Below are 18,909 nucleotides of genomic sequence, written 5' to 3' on the forward strand. Positions count from 1 at the left end.
TATTTTCGATTATTTTTTTATCCGTATTTAAAAATCTAGCTTTTACTTAATGCCATTATCTCAAAAAAGAAATATATTTTATAAATTTGTAATAAAAAAATACTTAATACAAAAGATTTAGACAAAAACAAGTATTTTATAGTTTTATCAGTAAGCAACCAGATAATTACGACATTAATGAAAAGCAATTACATTTCGTGAAATTGTAATTTTTATCAGTATGCTCGTTTGCTTAAATTGTAAATTTGATTGTTCTTATTTATCCAATAAAAATAGCAATTTTCGGATATTTTGAAACATTATAAACCCTTTCATTATTTCTTTATGCTCTTGTGAAATTTTCGTTTTAAATTTTTCCGTGGCTATAAAAAAATTTAATGAAATCCGTAGACAAACCTACAATTTAAATAACATGTTATTACTACCTACAGCGATCATTTTTGGTAAGTACCTCCTTTATAGTACATAAGTAAGGGGAGAGTTGTAACTCCATACATCAGTAAATGCAAATTATTTATAGTGACATCTAGCGTCATCTACGCGGCAACTAGCGTAAATTATCAGTATCACTACTCGACACTAGGTGTCACTGTCAACAGTGTCTCGTCTGCCAAAAATGAAATATTATAAAACAGTTTACAGCTTATATTACAAGCAGAAGGAACTAAAAACAAAGTACTGATTAATAATTTAATACTATTAATATAAGCTAAAAATTGTTGAGTTTGAGTTGACTTTTTGTTCGTCGCGACATATATTGACAAGTAGCAGTACTGATAGTTGACGCGAGATTGACGTGTGGATGACGCTAGATGTCACTACAAATACTTACAGATTTCAAACTAAAATGAAAACCTCAAGATAACTCATTTATTTCTATCATAAGTAGAGGAATAAGTAAGGGAAGAGTTGTAACTCCATACATCAGTAAATGCGGGTTATTTGTATAGGCACAGTTAAGTGACATCTATCGACAATCACGCGTCAACTATCTTCAATTATCAGTACCACTACTCGATACTCACAACTCTTCCACTACTTATTCCTCTATGGTTCTATAGTCCCCAGTAGGCCTAGCACATGATGGCCGCGAGAGTATGTCGCCGCGAGATAGATGACACGTCTTCTTCTAACTGTATTAATGACATAAGGACGGGTAGTCTATCTCGCGGCGACATACTCTCGCAGCCATCATGTGCTAGGCCTACTGATTATAGTACAAAAACAAAACAATTTAAGAATTAGTACGGGTCCACCTCCTAACAAAAAAAAAATGTCGGTCCCATCCGGAAGAAAACATGAAACTTGGCATGAATGTAGCTTTCATATGTGCTTCAATGTCGATATAGAAGCACGCTGAAGACTCAATTTTTACCCCCCTTGCCCCCATTTTACCTCCCTCATTCTAGTTTTCTGGATTTTATTCCAAAACGGTAGGACTGACGAGTTTACTCTAAAATAGCCGTTTAATTGTAATATTATTTATTTTTGTGTTTTCAGTACTCGAATGCTCGTCATTATACGCTCAAAGGTCCCCATTAAACCATGCGCCTACTGCATTAGATATGATGTACAAGGACCTCACGCCAGAGGCGTTTTTCAACCTACAGGACAATAGCCCCAAGCTGCCTACGAAGCCCGCTAGGCCAAAGCGCCCTAAAGAGCTTCTGGCTGAGATGGACCCCAACAACTTGCCTGTGGGGCCCATAAAACCTGGAATATTTGGCGCGCCGAAATCGCGGGACGCCCTGAGAGGTATTTGTTATACAAGGGGGCAAAGTTGTATTTTAACGCCGAGTGTGGAATTGAAAAACGAGCAAGTGAAAGGATTGTATAGTTGAACCACGAGCGAAGCGAGTGGTTCGAGAATAAAATCCTAAGCTTGCGAGTTTTTCAATACACGAGAAGTAATGTGTATGTGTGTGGGTGTGTGTGTGTAGTGTAAAGAGCTTGCGAGTTTTTCAATACACGAGAAGTAATGTGGGCGCAAAATGTATTTTACATTTTGCACCCGTGTGTAACACAAAACTTTTCCCCTCACTATGGCGAGGAAACTACAACGCAAAAAATGCGTTTATCACTGCTTCCAGTAGGTCCACAGGTGGTAAATCATCTTTATTACTAGATTCACCTACTTTTATCAATTTTAAAGCAGTTGTTTTGACTTTATTCAAAGTCAAATTACTTTACCCACTAGTGGATAAAATGCGTTTTTACCCGCTGGTATTAATTAAAGGACAAAACACGTGTTTCCGAGCTAGTGAGGGGAAACTATTTATTTTTTGAAGTGAAACTTCTAAACTTCCAACTGACTGTTAAATGTTCAAGTGCGTTTTCACATTATCCGATCCGATATCGGATGTAGGACCGTTCCATACATTACAGGCGCCATCTTGGATTTTTTCCATTGAAATCCTTCGGACATCGGATCGGATAATGCGAAAACGCTCAGTGTTGCCACTTTCAACTGATAGCGTTAAACGTTTAACGCTCAGTGTTGCCAACTCGAACTTTGAAAAGAAGCTAGACTGATGCCAGCCAGAATATGGCAATTTTTGAAGTGAAACTCTTGCACTTATATTTTATGAGTTTATGCTTGTTTTTTTAACCCCCGACGCAAAAACGACGGGGTGTTATAAGTTTGACGTGTCCGTCTGTCTTTCTTTCTGTCTGTCTGTCTGTGTGTGCGTCTGTCTGTGGCATCGTAGCTCCCGAACGGATGAACCGATTTGGATTTAGTTTTTTTTTTGTCTGAAAGCTGAGTAAGTCGGGAGTGTTCTTAGCCATGTTTCATGAAAATCGGTCTACTATGTCGCGGTCGGGGGTTTTTTCAATATTTTAATTTTGTGGTTAGGTTATCAATATTACGAAGTTTCACTTCTTCCGCACGGAATGACTCCACGCACAATTTTTTTTTCTACTCTTTGCTCGGTCATTACTCATGAGCACGGACGTTTTCGACGAATTTTGGAATATGTACAAAAATGTGTACACAACCATAGAGGAATTAGTAAGGAAAGAGTTGTAACGCAATACATCAGTAAATGCAAGTTATTTGTAGTGACATCTAGCGTCAACCACGCGTCAAATAGCGTAAATTATCACTACCACTACTCGACACTAGGTGCAAACAGTGTCGCGTCAAAAATGTAATATTAAAACAGTTTACAACTTATATTACAAGCAGAAGGAATTGAAAACTGAGTACTGATTAATACTATTGTAATATTAGCTAAAACTCGCTGAGCATTAGACTTTTTGTTCGTCGTGACATCTATTGAAAACAGTACTGATAATTTACGCTAGTTGACGCGTGGATCACGCTAGATGTCACTACAAGTAACGTGCATTTACTGACGTATGGAGTTACAACTCTTCCCTTACTTGTTCCTCTAGTGCGCTGCGCGCTGGAGCCTCTCCACGCACAATTAATTTCCTACTTACTCAAATTTGGAAAGAAATGTGTACAAAACTGTGTACAGTACACGATTACCTCCTACCAAAGAGGATCGAGTATTATAGAGAATGACTGTCAAAGTAAAATGTGTAATCACAGTGCATAGACTGCCATCTCTCGATACATGCTTAAAACTTTTGAACCTCTGTTTTGACAATTTGGCCCATATTCTTAGCTTGATATGTTTTAAAATGTCAATTATTAATATTAACGCCATCTAGCTGAGCGTACCCCAAAGGTGTAATGCCATCTAGGCCACCGTACCTTTTTAGGGTTCCGTAGTCAACTAGGAACCCTTATAGTTTCGCCATGTCTGTCTGTCCGTCCGTCCGTCCGTCCGTCCGTCCGCGGATAATCTCGGTAACCGTTAGCACTAGAAAGCTGAAATTTGGTACCAATATGTATATCAATCACGCCGACAAAGTGCAAAAATAAAAAATGGAAAAAAAATGTTTTATTAGGGTACCCCCCCTACATGTAAAGTGGGGGCTGATATTTTTTTTCATTCCAACCCCAACGTGTGATATATTTTTGGATAGGTATTTAAAAATAAGGGTTTATTTAGATTGTTTATTGATAAAATTAATATTTTCGGAAATAATCGCTCCTAAAGGAAAAAAAAGTGCGTCCCCCCCTCTATCTTTTGAACCATATGTGTAAAAAATATAAAAAAATCGCAAAAGTAGACCTTTATAAATACTTTCTAGGAAAATTATTTTGAACTTGATAGGTTCAGTAGTTTTTGAGAAAAATACGGAAAACTACGGAACCCTACACTGAGCGTGGCCCGACACGCTCTTGGCCGGTTTTTCTGTATGGTATTGAGGTACGTTTTTTCTTAGACTTTATCTGTCTATACGGAGTTAAATATGTCTTTGGTTTCAGGCTATGAACACTTCGACCTGTCGATATTGGACGCCATGGCTAGACAGGCTGCGAAGGACGAGAACTTCGCCTTGCTGCAGCCCTATCCCGGCAATCCCGACGAGCAATCGAAGCTTATTTTCAATTTATGTTTCGCACTGTCCTACATATGGCGAAGAGGGTAAGAGCCACTGGCGATCAAATATATGAAAGAGGCGCGTTTCTAGCACATAGTCTAAGCTCGTGTAGATGAACGCGTATACTATTAGCACAGTATAATAAAGAGTACTATCGTACAGTATGGCCACTGCCGCTCCCCACTGAAAGTGCCGCCCACCCCCTCTCGGTTACCTCACAGTTACCGCCTGTCAAAAACGCGAACAGTCAACCTGTCAGATCTCACTCATACAAGCATGGTACGCGTTCTCCTACACGAGCTGAGAATGTGTGCTAGAACGCATCTCTTTCATATATTTGATCGCCAGTGTCCGAGATGTGCTATTAGTAGAGGATCCGTACTAAGCTCGATCTTCACCTTCGTGTTAACCAGATGAAAATAATATTTTATTATATAAAATAAGTTTCTGAACATGTCTTAGTATGGCAACCTCAATAAAAATGGTCAAGATTTTTTTTTTAATCTTTGAAAAATTATTATTTTTAACTAATTTCACCGACGTGTAACCAAATGAAACAAACTCCAGTAGAAAGTGTACTCTATACGAGTACACAATATGCAGCACCTCAGTTGCTTACCTTTTTTTGGTCCCTAAGACCTGGCAGCCGCTGTCAAACAGGTAAGTTGATGGTAGTAGTTGCACCCTTTTGTTAACCAATCCGGGTTAGTCTTAAAATGAGGCTAACTTAATTACAAATAAAGTAGTGTAAGGTTGCCTGAGAAAAATTGGTCATAAATCCTAGTTGCCAGACTTTTAAGTTGAAAAATTGGGAGCAAAATCCATGCCTAAGATCCGTACTAAGCTCGATCTTCACCAACGTGTTAATCAGGTGAAAATAATATTTTATTAAATAAAATAAGTCTCTGAACATGTCTGACTATGGCAAACGCAACAAAAATGGTCAAGATTATTTTTTAAAATCTTTGAAAAATTATTTTTTTTAACTAATTTCACCGACGTGTTTACCAAATGAAACAAACTCCAGTAGAAAGTGTACTCTATACACAATATGCAGCACCTCAGTTGCTTACCTTTTTTTGGTCCCTAATACCCGGCAGCGCTGTCAAACAGGTAAGTTGATGGTAGTAGTTGCACCCTCACGATGTTTTCCTTCACCGAAAAGCGACGGTTAAAAATACAGGTACAATAGCGTACAGAACCCTAAAAATGGCGATTTAAGTGCGATTTTTTTATAACAGCGATAGGTAATCCATATTTCAGGATTTCCATATAGGTGATGATGTGACTGGTGTGTATGTATGTGCAAAAACATAATTATATAACTCCGTTTAGACAGATAAAGTCTAAGAAAAAAACGTACCTCAGTACCATACAGAAAAAGGTCCGGTGGCCTAGATGGCATTACATCTTTGGGGTACGCTCAGCTAGATGGCGCTAGTATTAATAATTGACATTTTAAAACATATCAAGCTTAGAATATGGCCCAAATGTCAAAACTGAGGTTCAAAAGTTTCAAGCCTGTGTCAAGAGATGGCAGTCTATGCACTGTGATTACACATTTTACTTTGACAGTAACTCTCTATAATACTCGATCCTCTTTGGTATGTGTCATTTACCTATGTACAGTCAACCAATTGGGACCCTAGGCCACTCTACAACCATGTCAAAATGGCAAGCAGTAAAAGATTTCTTACAATTTGATTTATGACGTCACTTGTGACAGTGGCCTAAGGTTTCAATTGGTTGACTACATAGGTACTATCAGCTGCTAAAGTGCATGGAGAAATTATGAATGAATTCACTGACAAATTCGCCTTGCACTTTTGCAGCTGATCGTACATCGTACATATGGTAGCAAGATTATTTTCCACCTTGAGTTTAATAACTGTCTTATTGTTTTTGCAGCCGTCTAAGTATTCGCAAATATTATCATTTGAGAAACATATATGTAAATCATTTACAGTTTGAGGTAAGATTCTAAGATATAACTATAATCATAGAGGAATAAGTGAGGAAAGAGATGTTAATTCCATACATCAGTAAATGCAAGTTATTTGTAGTGACATCTAGCGTCAACCACGCCTTAATCACGCGTCAACTAGCGTAAATTATCAGTACCACTACTCGACACTAGGTGTCAACAGTGTTGCGTCTGCCAAAAATGTAATATCAAAACAGTATACAACTGAAAAAAATCTTTATTTACATGAACATATTTACATAACTTACAAGTTATATTACAAGCAAAAGGAAATAGGAATTGAAAACAGAGTACTGATTAATATTATCGTTATATTAGCTAAAAATTGTTGAGCATTAGACTTTTTGTTCGTCACGACATCTATTGACAAGTAGCTGTAAGTACTGATAATTTACGCTAGTTGACGCGTGAATGACGCTAGATGTCACTACAAATATTGCGTTTAATGATGTATGGAGTTACAACTCTTCCCTTACTTGTTCCTCTATGGAGTCTATGGTATAACCTTAGTAATGATTCTACTGTTCGTACTTATTTGTATTTATGACGACCGGTCTGGCCTAGTCGGTAGTGGCCCTCCTGCTAAGCCGAGGTCCTGGGTTAGAATCCTGGTGGGGGCATTTATTTGTGTGTTGAGCACAGGGGGCCGATTTTTGAGTCTCACGGCGTTCGAATTCAGAAAATTGTCACTGAAAATAATAGGCAATTCACCGTTTTCAACCGGTATTTTAGTGACAATGAGACTCAAAAATCGGCCCCCAGATACACTTTTGTTCCTGACTTATGGATGTTTCTATGTATATAAGTATTTGTATATTATATATATCGTAGTAGTAGTAGTAGTAGTAGTAAACACTTTATTGTACAGAACAAATTACATGCACAGAGAATATTATAACGGTTATCGTTGTCTGAGTACCCGCAAGTCCCGCAACACAAGCCTTCTTGAGCTTACCGTGGGACTCAGTCAACGTGTGTAGACTGTCCTGGACGCATGCTATTCTTATAAAAATACCAAAGTCAATAGAAGTGTGCCGTTCAGATTTGAGGAGTTCCGTTCTGACCATCATCAGCAGTTCCACTGCACAAAATGTCACTGTTCCGTACATTGAGGTATATGTACTACGTACTAGAGGCGACGTTGCCAAGCGAAAACTCTGCACATGCTGACAAATGCGCGGGGTGCGGGGAGCGGTTATTTACGCGTAGAGTAGGTCTACCACCAGATGTGACACATTATTATATTCTGCCTAACGGGAATTTTACATTATAGTTAAATAAAATACGGATATTCTAGTCAAACTTATTTATTTATTTACAACTTAAACAATACAAAATAATTGTGCTGTATTTATCTTCTTCTTTAAAATATTAATACAATTATAATTGTGCTGTATTTATCTTCTTCTTCTAATATACATAATGAACATATATAGTGGTCAGTTGGTAACCAAGTTTCCTCAGCACGGTTTTTTTGGACAAAGCGTATCAATTGTTCCCTTTTTTCATGACCAGGCCGAAGAAAACTGCAAAAAGTGAGCGTGCTAAAAATACAATTTTACTCAAAAACTATTAACTATATATATTAAACAAATAAACTTTTTTTATGTTTTAGTAACATAATTAATGAAATAGTAAGTAATTACTTAATAATTTTCCAAATAGAAATATTTATATTTCGCAACTCTATTAGAGGTGAAACACACTAGTAGGAACAGTGTAAATGGCACATCTGCGCGGTTAACTTTTTATAGTCTATGATTGCGTCACCAAAATGGCGGCAGTGTCGCTCCCGCTCGCGAGTTTGTAGAATATTAAATCTTAAAATATTATAGACGAGTTTTTTGTTTAATTTACCGATGAAATGTCACACCTTGGCTTTTATTTGATTTCCTCGAGTGATTAGTACAATTTTTAAGCACACAAGAAGGCATTATTCACGTGGAAAGTATGTGCATCACGGCACGTCACTGCACCGCAAGGACCTGGTAAGGACTGACAACGTTGCGGTCCATTGGACCGCAGTGGGGTGTGTAAAAATTCTCTTAGCAACGTCGCCTCTAGTACGTAGTACATATACCTCAATGGTTCCGTATGTAAATGCATACTGTTCTTATAAAAACACAAAAATCTATGCCTTTCAGATTTGAAGAGTTCCCTCGATTTCTCCAGGATCCCATATCCCATCATCAGAACTGGATTCTGATAAAAATGGGACCAATCCGTATGCATAATACACTCAATCAAAAAAAAACAAAATCGGTCCAGTAACGACGGAGATATCGTGGAATAAACATTAAAAAAACATACAGACGAATTTAAAAACCACCTTCCTTGAGATTTGGGGTGACGGTTAAACCCTAAAAAAATACAGAAAAAATAACATTCTATTTTGCCCTCACCCTCAGAAATGCGTAGTTAAAATCTGTCGGATTCCTTGCTTTCTGCATAAAGTGCAGCTTTTGACCATAATTTCGCCGTAAGCCCTATAACTATATATAAAATAAATAAATAAATATTGGGGGGGGGGGGACCTTACGTAGATCAACTTAGCCCCAAACTAAGCAAAGCTTTTACTATGGGTGCTAAGCGACGATATACATACTTAAATAGATAAATACATACTTATATACATATAAAACATCCAAGACTCGGGAACAAATATCTGTGTACATCACACAAATAAATGCCCTTACCGGGATTCGAACCTGGGACCGCAGCTCAGCAGACAGGGGTCACTACCGACTGAGACAGACCGGTCGTCTATCATGTTACACCGCGCATAATATAACAAATAACTATTACAGGTCGGCTACATGTCTCATGTAATAATGGCAAAGTATCTAAATATGGTGGAACTGTACCTGTACAGCACCTCAAGAAGTAAGTTGGGTCATTGTGCTACTTTTCGTCCACATACCGTAGAGGAATGAGTAATGGAAGAGTTGTAACTCTATACATCAGTAAATTCAAGTTATTTGTAGTGACATCTAGCGTCATCCACGCGTCAACTTGCGTAAATTATCAGTACCATTACTCGACACTAGGTGTCAATAGACTTATATTACAAGCAGAACTAATTGAAAACCGAGTACTGATTAATACTATTGTAAAAATTGTTGAGCATTAAACTTTTTGTACGTCACGACACGACGCGACATCTATTGACAAGAAGCAGTACCGATAATTTACGCAAGGTGATGCGTGATTGACGCTAGATGTCACTACAAATAACTTGTATGAAAAAAATCACAAAAGTAGAACTTTCTAGGAAAATTGTTTTGAACTACGTACTACTTTAAAAATACGGAAAACTACGGAAACTACTCTACACTAAGCGTGGCCCGACACGCTCTTGGCTGGTTTTTTTTACATGGTAGAGTCGAAAGGGCTCGTGAGTCTGACGCCGTGGCTTGCGTGGGCGACGGTCGCGCGATGGTCGCGAGACGGCGATGCGACGCATACGAAATCAAACCTTATCGATATGGAAGAATGAGACGCGACGGCGACGGTCGCGCGACCGTCGCCCACGCAAGACACGTGAGTAGAAAAAAATATCAAATTTACCTATTTTGGAAAAAAAAGGTTTTAAATCTTTTATCGCGAAAATACCAGAATAGGTTAATTTAGGTATAGTCTCGCACAGTGTTTTTTTACCCAAAAACAAATACAATAATATTTCAGCGAAAGCGAAAGGGAAGCAAAAGGCAAAAAACCTCATGACAAGATTGCACCTGACGCACTTTCTGTACTCCGTAGAGACGGATTCGAGAACTATTGAGCATCTATGCAACATGATGAATGAATTGAAGAAGAAGTATGAAGCGCGGCCGTACGAAAAGGAGAATAAATTTGACGTGTAAGCACAAAATTCGGCCATTCGATTTCGTGAAATTTAATCAATAATATCTCCACTACTAGCGATTTGAATTCTACTAACAGAATCGAAAACGAGTGGTCCTTTTTCAAAAATAGCATTACGTCGTTTTCCTTAGACTTTCGAACGGCGAATTCGTGCGTTCGAAATTCAAAAATCGATATCCGGGGTGCTCGGAGGAAATATAGACTGGAGTAGCCTTTCAGTTACTTACCCCTCTGCCAAAAAACTTGAACAAAATGTTCATAAAGTCACGTAAATACAATTTCACAATCGATTCATGCTCATTCACAGAATCGCCACGACACATATCACTGGTAATTAAAAATGCCCGCTTGTGCTGTGAACACTTGTAATAAGCGCTCAAATACCTCAAGTTTGCAAAAAGATGGCATAATATTCCATTTGTAAGTAATTTTAATATTGTTATATTACTGTTTTTATTATCTAAATGATAATATTTTTGTCATACGTCATCGAATATCGATTTATGTGATCGAATGCAATCGATTTGAAATTTGTTGGTGGGTAGAAATTACGCCACGAACACTCCCCACGAGACTTCGATTTTTTGCTGTTTAAGAAGTTACCTAATGTGGTTTACAATAGGGTCGATATTTATATATCAATATATTCATAAAAAGACGCACTCCCCACGAGACTTCATTTATATATTTTGTAAGAATTAACCTAATTTCAATTAGAATAGAGCATATATTATAATAATATTGACAAGGATAATAAAATTGAAAATTAGAAAAATCATTTGACCGAGACTTTGTCGTAGAGATGTGGGCATGGTCGATGAAATACCAACTATCGATAAAAAAGTATGATTTGCAAACCTTGATCACACAATTCATTTGAAATATATTTGCAATTTTCCGAAAGAGAATGATTTGAGTTTTATTACATGTACTTAATAAACTTTACACTTTGAACCAGTATTGAAAACAGTTAATGAAGACTAAACCATTTCTAGTTTATTTATTTAACCAAGTTTGTCTATAATGATTTAGTACCACCAACCGCAGTAAACGTTTTTGATTAGTTAGATAGTTAGTCTGGAAAAATAAATTAATGTTTTGTCAAAATGTCAAATATTTCTTTACCTACTAATCCTATTATCCATCGCTAGTCCACCCGCGTGATACCTACTACCCAGGATTGTCATTAGTGAATCTTAATATGATTATAATAGTGCCAAACATTAAACAGATCTAGAAAAAACAACGACATCATTAAAATTATAATTTGCTTCATTAATTATTATCGACTTCAGTTATCGATGCCTGCCTCATCCCTATAGTTTGAGACACACACGTGCGCATTTAGTGTCCGTATACACTGTATTTCTACGAAGTATTTCCATGTGTGATATGTCTGTGTGCATCATAATGAGCATGTGTTATTTTTTTATCATAATGTGCGTGTGTATTGACAATAATATTTTTTGCATTTGTGAGTACTCCTTTACATGTGTTATTTCCTCACCTCCCGCGAATCTTGGCAGAATTATTTGTACGTAGACGCAACATGAAGGCTACTCCAGTCTATATTTCCTCCGAGCCGGGGTGAAATTTAAATCGTTAATCGAAACTCGAAACCATGGAGAAATAAGTAAGGGAAAGGTTGTAACTCCATACATCCGTAATGCAAGTTATTTGTAGTGACATCTAGCGTTCTTCACGCGTCAACTAGCGTAAATTATCAGTACTGCTACTTGTCAATAGATGTCGCGACGAACAAAAATTCTAATGCTCAACAATTTTTAGCTAATATTTAATTTAAAATATCCTTGTTTTTTAAATACTTAATTTTCCAAATCGGACCAGGCCCCGTAGCCGAATGGCATTTCTCCAACGCCAAACGAAAGCGATACGCCGCTGGCTCTGTCGCGCCAATACGCAAGCGCGATAGAGATAGATATCTACTAGCGCGTCGTTTCGTGAGCGATTGTGCCATTCGGCTAGCCATCCAGGGGGCCGATTTTTGAGTCTCATTGTCACTAAAATACCGGTTGAAAACGGTGAATTGCCTATTATTTTCAGATTTTTCAGTGACAATTTTCTGAATTCGAACGCCGTGAGACTCAAAAATCGGCCCCCTGGCCCCGTAGCCGAACGGCATTTCTGCGACGAGAAACGAAAACGACACGCCGCGAAAGGTAGTCTGGCTCTGTCGCGCCAAAGAGCGATAGTCTACGGGCGTTTCGTTTCCTGAGCGTTTCGTGAGCGTGTGCGTGTGTGCATTGGGCTATGCATTCTGGCGTCTTCGAGAAATCGGGGAATATACAGAGTGGGGCCTGTACAAAGGCGAAGAATCGAACCCCAGGCCACTCTCCCTACACTGATCAAAATTTGTTCGGCGACTTTTAAAAATAACTTTTATTTTGATTTTTATCACCCTTGAAAGTTTCTTCTAAGAGGTAATGTATTGCGAATTCTGTTAAGTCTAAAGTGTGACAGACAACGTCAATAACAACAATAATGGCGTACGTCGAAGCTAATATTTATTTTATATGAAAAATTAAAAATTTAAAGACTTCATAATTGTTTCGTCTGCCAAAAATTTTATGTTAGAACAGTTTACAACAACAACAAGCAGAAGGAATTGAAAATAGAATACTGATTATACTATTGTAATATTAGCTAAAAATTTGTGAGCATTAGAATGTTTTACAACACGGAATCGCAATTCCTTTCGATTAGTAGCCGATACCTGGAAGCTAATACGACTCCAAGTTCCATTAGCTACTGATTATGAATCAATCATAAGACCTTAAGTGTGTACCCTATTGTATGAGTCTCTAAAACTACCCTCCTATTAACATGTATAGCTTGTCTGTTAGTGTTAATTTTAAGGAATTTATAAATAAAGAAATAAAGAATCTTTGTTGGTCGCGGCATCTATTGACAAGTAGCAGTACTGATAATTTACGCTAGTTGCCACGTCATTTACGTGATTGTCGTTAGATGTCACTATAACTAATTAACTATGCCTATACAAAAACGCCGTGGCTTGAGTGGGCGACGGTCGCGCGATGGTCGCGCGACGGCGATGCGACGCATACGAAATCAAACCTTATCGGAAATGATGAATGGAAGTAGACGATGCGATGAGACGCGACGACGACGGTCGCGCGACAGTCGCGCGACCGTCGCGCGACCGTCGCCCACGCAAGACACGGCGTAACTCGCGTTTACTGAATGTATGGAGTAATGTATCTTCCCTTCCTTATTCCTCTATGTTTAAAAATTAAACCGAGTTTGACTTCCACCAGTCAATGATTCTGTGACTAAACCTGTATATCGTCACTACTTTTAAAAAATCTCGTATCTCACGCTGCTCCTCAAAATTAAAACGCAGTAAGTCTATATGCATTCCATACATACTTACTACAATTTTCTTTTCATTGACAGACGAAGATACAAGTTTTTTTAAAAGTAGTGACGATATGTAATTCTATGTTCTTCAGACCTACAAAGAAAAAAAAAGTTACGACGGTGGCAGTGCGGCAAGGGTACCAGGCCATTGTGAGGTTAGACGAGGCGGCTTCACCAAACCGCACCGAAGATGCCAAACCGAAAAACAAAGGTTCAATTAGGGTTTGCAATCCGGATATTCGAATTATTCGAATATCCGCCAATATTTTTATCCGAAAATATTCGAATTATCCAAGGGAAATTATCCGGATAAACGGATAATTTCTATAAACATTATTTTCTATTTATAAGTAATATATTTAATAGATAGACGTCACTGAAACCAATTTCGATCAATTCCTAATACGGATAATGTTATTGCTAACAATTTAACAACTATTTATCTTCAAAATCAAACTAATATTATTTTATTATAGGCAAAGGTTTCTTTTATTTACAAATTAAAGAAAGCATTCGTGGACAAGAAGTAAGCAGAATGCCTCACCCCACGCATTCGATTAATTGGATGATTTAGAAAAGCAGAAAAACGTTCAATTATTATTTTTTAATATGAAAACGTTACCCCTTTATGGGATACAGGCGTGATTGTATGTATGTTGTATGTATGTATGTATGAAAACGTTACCCCAACCTACTTTCATAACTCAGCAATTCCCGTTAAGTTTGTACATTTGGATCACGTCGTTCAATTCAATTTATTTAAAGTTTAACCCCCTTATTTATAAACGTTCACTAAAGTTATCAAGCCGATAAAGTTCGTTTGTTCCAGAAATTACACCAATAGGTCGGAAAGGGACAAACCACAGAACTTAATTTAGATAGAAGAAACAAATTCATATATTTGTATAGGGGCCGAGCGTGTCAAATTTTGTACTGAAGTTGATTCTTGCCTGTAATTTTAAATATGTCTCAGGCTCTTGATTGTTCATAATTTTTGTGTTGTTGCAATTGAATATCACGTAACGAGGCATTTTTTATGTTTTGGTTGACTTCAACTTACAAAAATTGACGCCCGAAAGCTGCAAGCTGCGAGTAAAGACGGACAACTCAGTGGATTTCACTGAGTTCATTTGACACGCTAAGTAGATACGTTTGCTTGATCTATGGTATATATGACATCTGTGGGACAAACGAACTTTTCCCGTCACTAGCTCGGAAACACGTGTTTTGTCCTTTAATACCAGCGCCAGTGTCCGACTAGGTTTGTCGGGAGTTAAAAACTATAATTTGTCGTATTTATTACAGCATACATCCCGCAAAAGATCGAAGAGACGCACAAACTGATCGGTGCGGCGTTGGCTGAGAAAAAGAGGAAGCTGCAGAATCTAAGGGATTACTACAACAAATATGGCCACTATCCCACCACACCGCCAACCCAACAGCCAATGAGGTACCTATACACCTCATACCTCATTATATACTTTTCCTACTACCGAACTGTTATCTAGACACGCAGTAGCGTGTCAAGCCAAGTTCAAGTAAAAGAACTGGCGAGCAGCTTTTACAGGGTCGTGCATAGATCTTTAAAACCCTGCAAAAAGTCTATTAAAGCCCCTCCCCCCTCCCCACGGCTTCACGCACACGCGCGTAGAAGCGAAAAAATTGAAAACGCATTGTTTGGCTCTGTAACCATGGCAACGCATTGTTATAACGTTACTGCGGCATCGCCTCTATATTCTGTCAAACAAGTTTGTCAGTAAATATATAAGAACTAAGAAAACTATAGGTAACCTTTTCTCTAGCACCCTAAAGGAAAGGATGCATATAGTTTTTTTTGTTCTTATTTACTGACAGACTTGGTTGACAGAGTATAATTATTACCCACGCCACTCGTCTTTTTGATCTCTTTTAAACGTCGGTTGCATTATAGTATTTTTCAGTACCTATTAGGCTATTACACAGTACAGATGGTGATTATTTTTCTGCGCACTAGTGCGAGAAGTGGTTCATTATATGTCAGGTCGAAACTTCGGAGGGCCATCTGTACTAAAAAACGTCGTACGATACACGTGCAAAAAGGAAATTCGTAACTGTCGATTTATCGCCACTCGTTTCGAACTTCCTTATTTAGGCACTTGTATTGTAATGTACTATTTTGTTCCTCTCAGGCTTTGGTCACCGAAGATCGACTACGGATGGTCTGGGGAGGGCGAGTGGTGACGTCATTGAAATGAAAAATAACGTGAAATAAACAGTATTTCAAAAATAAGTGTTTTATTTATCGAGCGGTGGTCAAACCACGATTAGGTATTTCTCTTTCTTAACTAACCTAACCACAAAATTAACATAAAAAAAACCCCGACATAGTGGACCGATTTTCATGCAACATGGCTAAATTTATTACTCCCGACTAATCAAATTAAAAAAAAAAAAATCTAAATCGATCCATCCGTTCGGGAGCTACGATGCCACAGACAGACACACACACACACACAGACACGTCAAAATTATAACACCCCGTCGTTTTTGCATCGGGGGTTAGACACAGATTCGCTACTGTCTGCGTCATCTCACTCCATTATTATGAATATGAACGTATGGTACTACTCCATACATAACATACATACATACATACAATAACGCCTTTATGGGGTAAAGGGATAGGCAGAGCACATGAACTACTCAAGTTTCAGTGCCACTCGGCAAAAAGGGGTTGAAAGAAAACGAAATTGTGACATTGCTCTCTGAATTAGTTCGTGCTTCATACATGTGGAAGCACATTGCGAGCACTAACCTTAGGCAGTACTTTCACCCTTAAGTAGGCAGCCATTAGCTAGAACTGGAAGTGCACCCGCCGCCCTGACGTCAGGATGGCGGGTATCATTAATTTCTTAAATATCTCTGGACTCTGGAGCTTAAAGAGCACATTGCTCGAATTTTGGCGCACATTTGGCACATTGCTAACACTAACTCCTGACGTATACCGCACCAGGATTGCTTGATGTACACCTGCCATTCTGACGCTCACTGCAGTGACAGGTTGCCAGTCTCTCCCCTACGCCACAATTTAACCCATATCCCACACTCGACTAAGTTACTCCATAATAAATACAAAAACCCTACTTAAGTGGTTCACTAATGACTCTGTAGGCATGTTTTAAAATAATAAAACTAAAATAAAACTTTATATTTTTAATATTTTGTAACAGGACTGACGCCAAAACAACCACGTAGACACAAAAAACTAGTAACATCTTACATCTAGACCTGTATAAGTAATTAGGTATACCGAACGTGCTAATGCTGAAACGTTTTCTCTTTCGAGAGCAGACGTCTGTGCAAACAGGCAACTGTCACCCAAAGGAGTAGGAATTAAAAACTTGCAAAACTGTAGTGTACCATAAACTAAATATATAAGAAGATCATACCATCCCATACATTAAAATGCGACCGCCTAAGAACGCGCATAGGTATAGTATGAATTTTATGAGATGGTTTTTTGGCTTTTGCCGTAATCTGTTAAACAAAAGCCTTTGTTTCTATCATTCACGGCGGCTAGCTCCCGTTTAAACGTCACGAGCCAAAGTCTCAGTGTAGTTAAAAAGCAACTATCCTATAAAAAGCCCTTTCGGGGTGTGCTACTCTGCGGCGGCGCCACCATAATGAAATTCAACTAATTATATGTTAAAATGATGTTCGTAAGACGTACAGTATGTACGTATAATTTTATGACTGTACCTATAGCGGGAAACGAAATAATGGGCTTTTATTGTGGCGCCGCTGCAGAGGATGCTCTGCAGCGGCGCCACTCAGTTCTCATAGGTAGATATGACATCATCTACTTTTTTCTCATGGAAATTGATGTACCAATGCTGTTTATTATGTACGTATTGAAAAAATAACTATAACTTAGTAAATTTATGTACTTTCAGTAATTCCGCATTCCGCCTGAACGGTATGAGCTAGTATGTAAGGAGGTGTACCTACGGGTAAGCGAGAGGGAGATATGTTCCTTCCCGCTCGCTCCCGCGCTCGGCGCGTTTCGTTCTAGGTTTCAATAATTATTATTAAATTTATGCCCCTGTTGTACACTTTGCTTTTTACTTCGATTGCGAGGAATTAATTATATTTTTCTCGGCAATTTACACCACGAAATTGTCGTAAAGCGAAAGAACATAATAGGTACATAAGATAACCAATTCCCGCCAACTTTTTTTTCAACATGTGATCAGAGTTTCAGACGCTTGGTTTTTTGCCAAGTCAAAAATTTTTTAAACGATAAGTAATCGAATCCTATTTTATTTAATTTACTTAATTTAATGACAGAAAATACGGAATTCTAATAAATTATAGCAAAAATAAAATAACCTATCAAAGTTTTGTCACCTACACAATTTTATTGCTCAATAAAATTGTGCAATATGTTTTAACTGTTTGTCTCTTGAGACCGATTACCTTAGTCTTAGGCCGGCACGGCAACAGACAGTCTTAAAATTCATAATTTGATGAAGTCATAGGCTTCCCACAGACAGTCTTAAAAATTCATAATCTTAAAAAAAAACTTGTATGCAATCTGACAGTTCAAACTGACACTGACAAGACACTGACAGATCTGTCAGTGTCAATTTGCATACAATTTTTTTTTAAGATTATGAATTTTTAAGACTGTCTGTGGGAAGCCATAATCAGTACAAAAATCAGATCGAGTGCACGGAGTTCCATACAATTTCGCGACCGTCCACACTAGGGCTTCCAATACCGGGATCCCGGTATCACGGGATCCCGGGATCCCGCCTTTTTTGGGCACATTTCAATACCTGTATTTAATTTAGTAATACCGGGATCCCGGTATTTTTAGTAACTACCAAATGAACGTAAATCACTCATCAAAAACGTTAAATTTCTGCATCACGATGGTTACTACACGCGTAAATCTTCTTCTTGCTCTCGTTTTTCGATTTGACACATTTTCTGTTTGGTGTTTTTGCATTGAGGAGGGTCGGCCGCGAACATTTTTTGACACATTTGTCGCACTTGTGAATTCGCACGTAAGTGTGACAGAGGAGCAACACATCAAACGTAGTTGCAACAGGACACAAATCCTCTGTAAACAAATCGCCTTGATGCATCTATATCATAGATATAACTTGTCAGAAAATTGGTTAATGCATACGAACTAACGTATACCGTAGCTACTCTATTTT

At 38.0% G+C, this 18,909-nt stretch overlaps 1 protein-coding gene across 1 annotated transcript; it reads left to right on the forward strand.

Annotated features, from left to right (window-relative positions):
- The first annotated feature begins 276 nt into the window (after window positions 1-276).
- On the forward strand, window positions 277-15,974 carry LOC125239367. Its single transcript, XM_048146928.1, has 9 exons — window positions 277-443; window positions 1,501-1,755; window positions 4,343-4,502; window positions 6,367-6,430; window positions 9,250-9,325; window positions 10,127-10,301; window positions 13,798-13,916; window positions 15,011-15,155; window positions 15,874-15,974. Exons 1-9 carry the CDS (start codon window positions 413-415, stop codon window positions 15,923-15,925), a joined length of 1,077 nt encoding a protein of 358 aa, XP_048002885.1. The 5' UTR covers window positions 277-412; the 3' UTR covers window positions 15,926-15,974.
- The last annotated feature ends 2,935 nt before the right edge of the window (window positions 15,975-18,909 follow it).

The sequence above is a fragment of the Leguminivora glycinivorella genome, chromosome 25 (assembly GCF_023078275.1).
Source record: "Leguminivora glycinivorella isolate SPB_JAAS2020 chromosome 25, LegGlyc_1.1, whole genome shotgun sequence".
In the NCBI taxonomy this organism is placed as follows: domain Eukaryota; kingdom Metazoa; phylum Arthropoda; class Insecta; order Lepidoptera; family Tortricidae; genus Leguminivora; species Leguminivora glycinivorella.

Excerpts from the sequence above, each read along its gene's own strand:
- LOC125239367 (XM_048146928.1), top strand. The coding sequence starts at position 413 with ATGTTATTACTACCTACAGCGATCATTTTTG. Across the intron at positions 1,756-4,342 it reads ATCGCGGGACGCCCTGAGAG|GCTATGAACACTTCGACCTG; the intron begins GTATTTGTTATA and ends CTTTGGTTTCAG. Across the intron at positions 4,503-6,366 it reads TCCTACATATGGCGAAGAGG|CCGTCTAAGTATTCGCAAAT; the intron begins GTAAGAGCCACT and ends TTGTTTTTGCAG.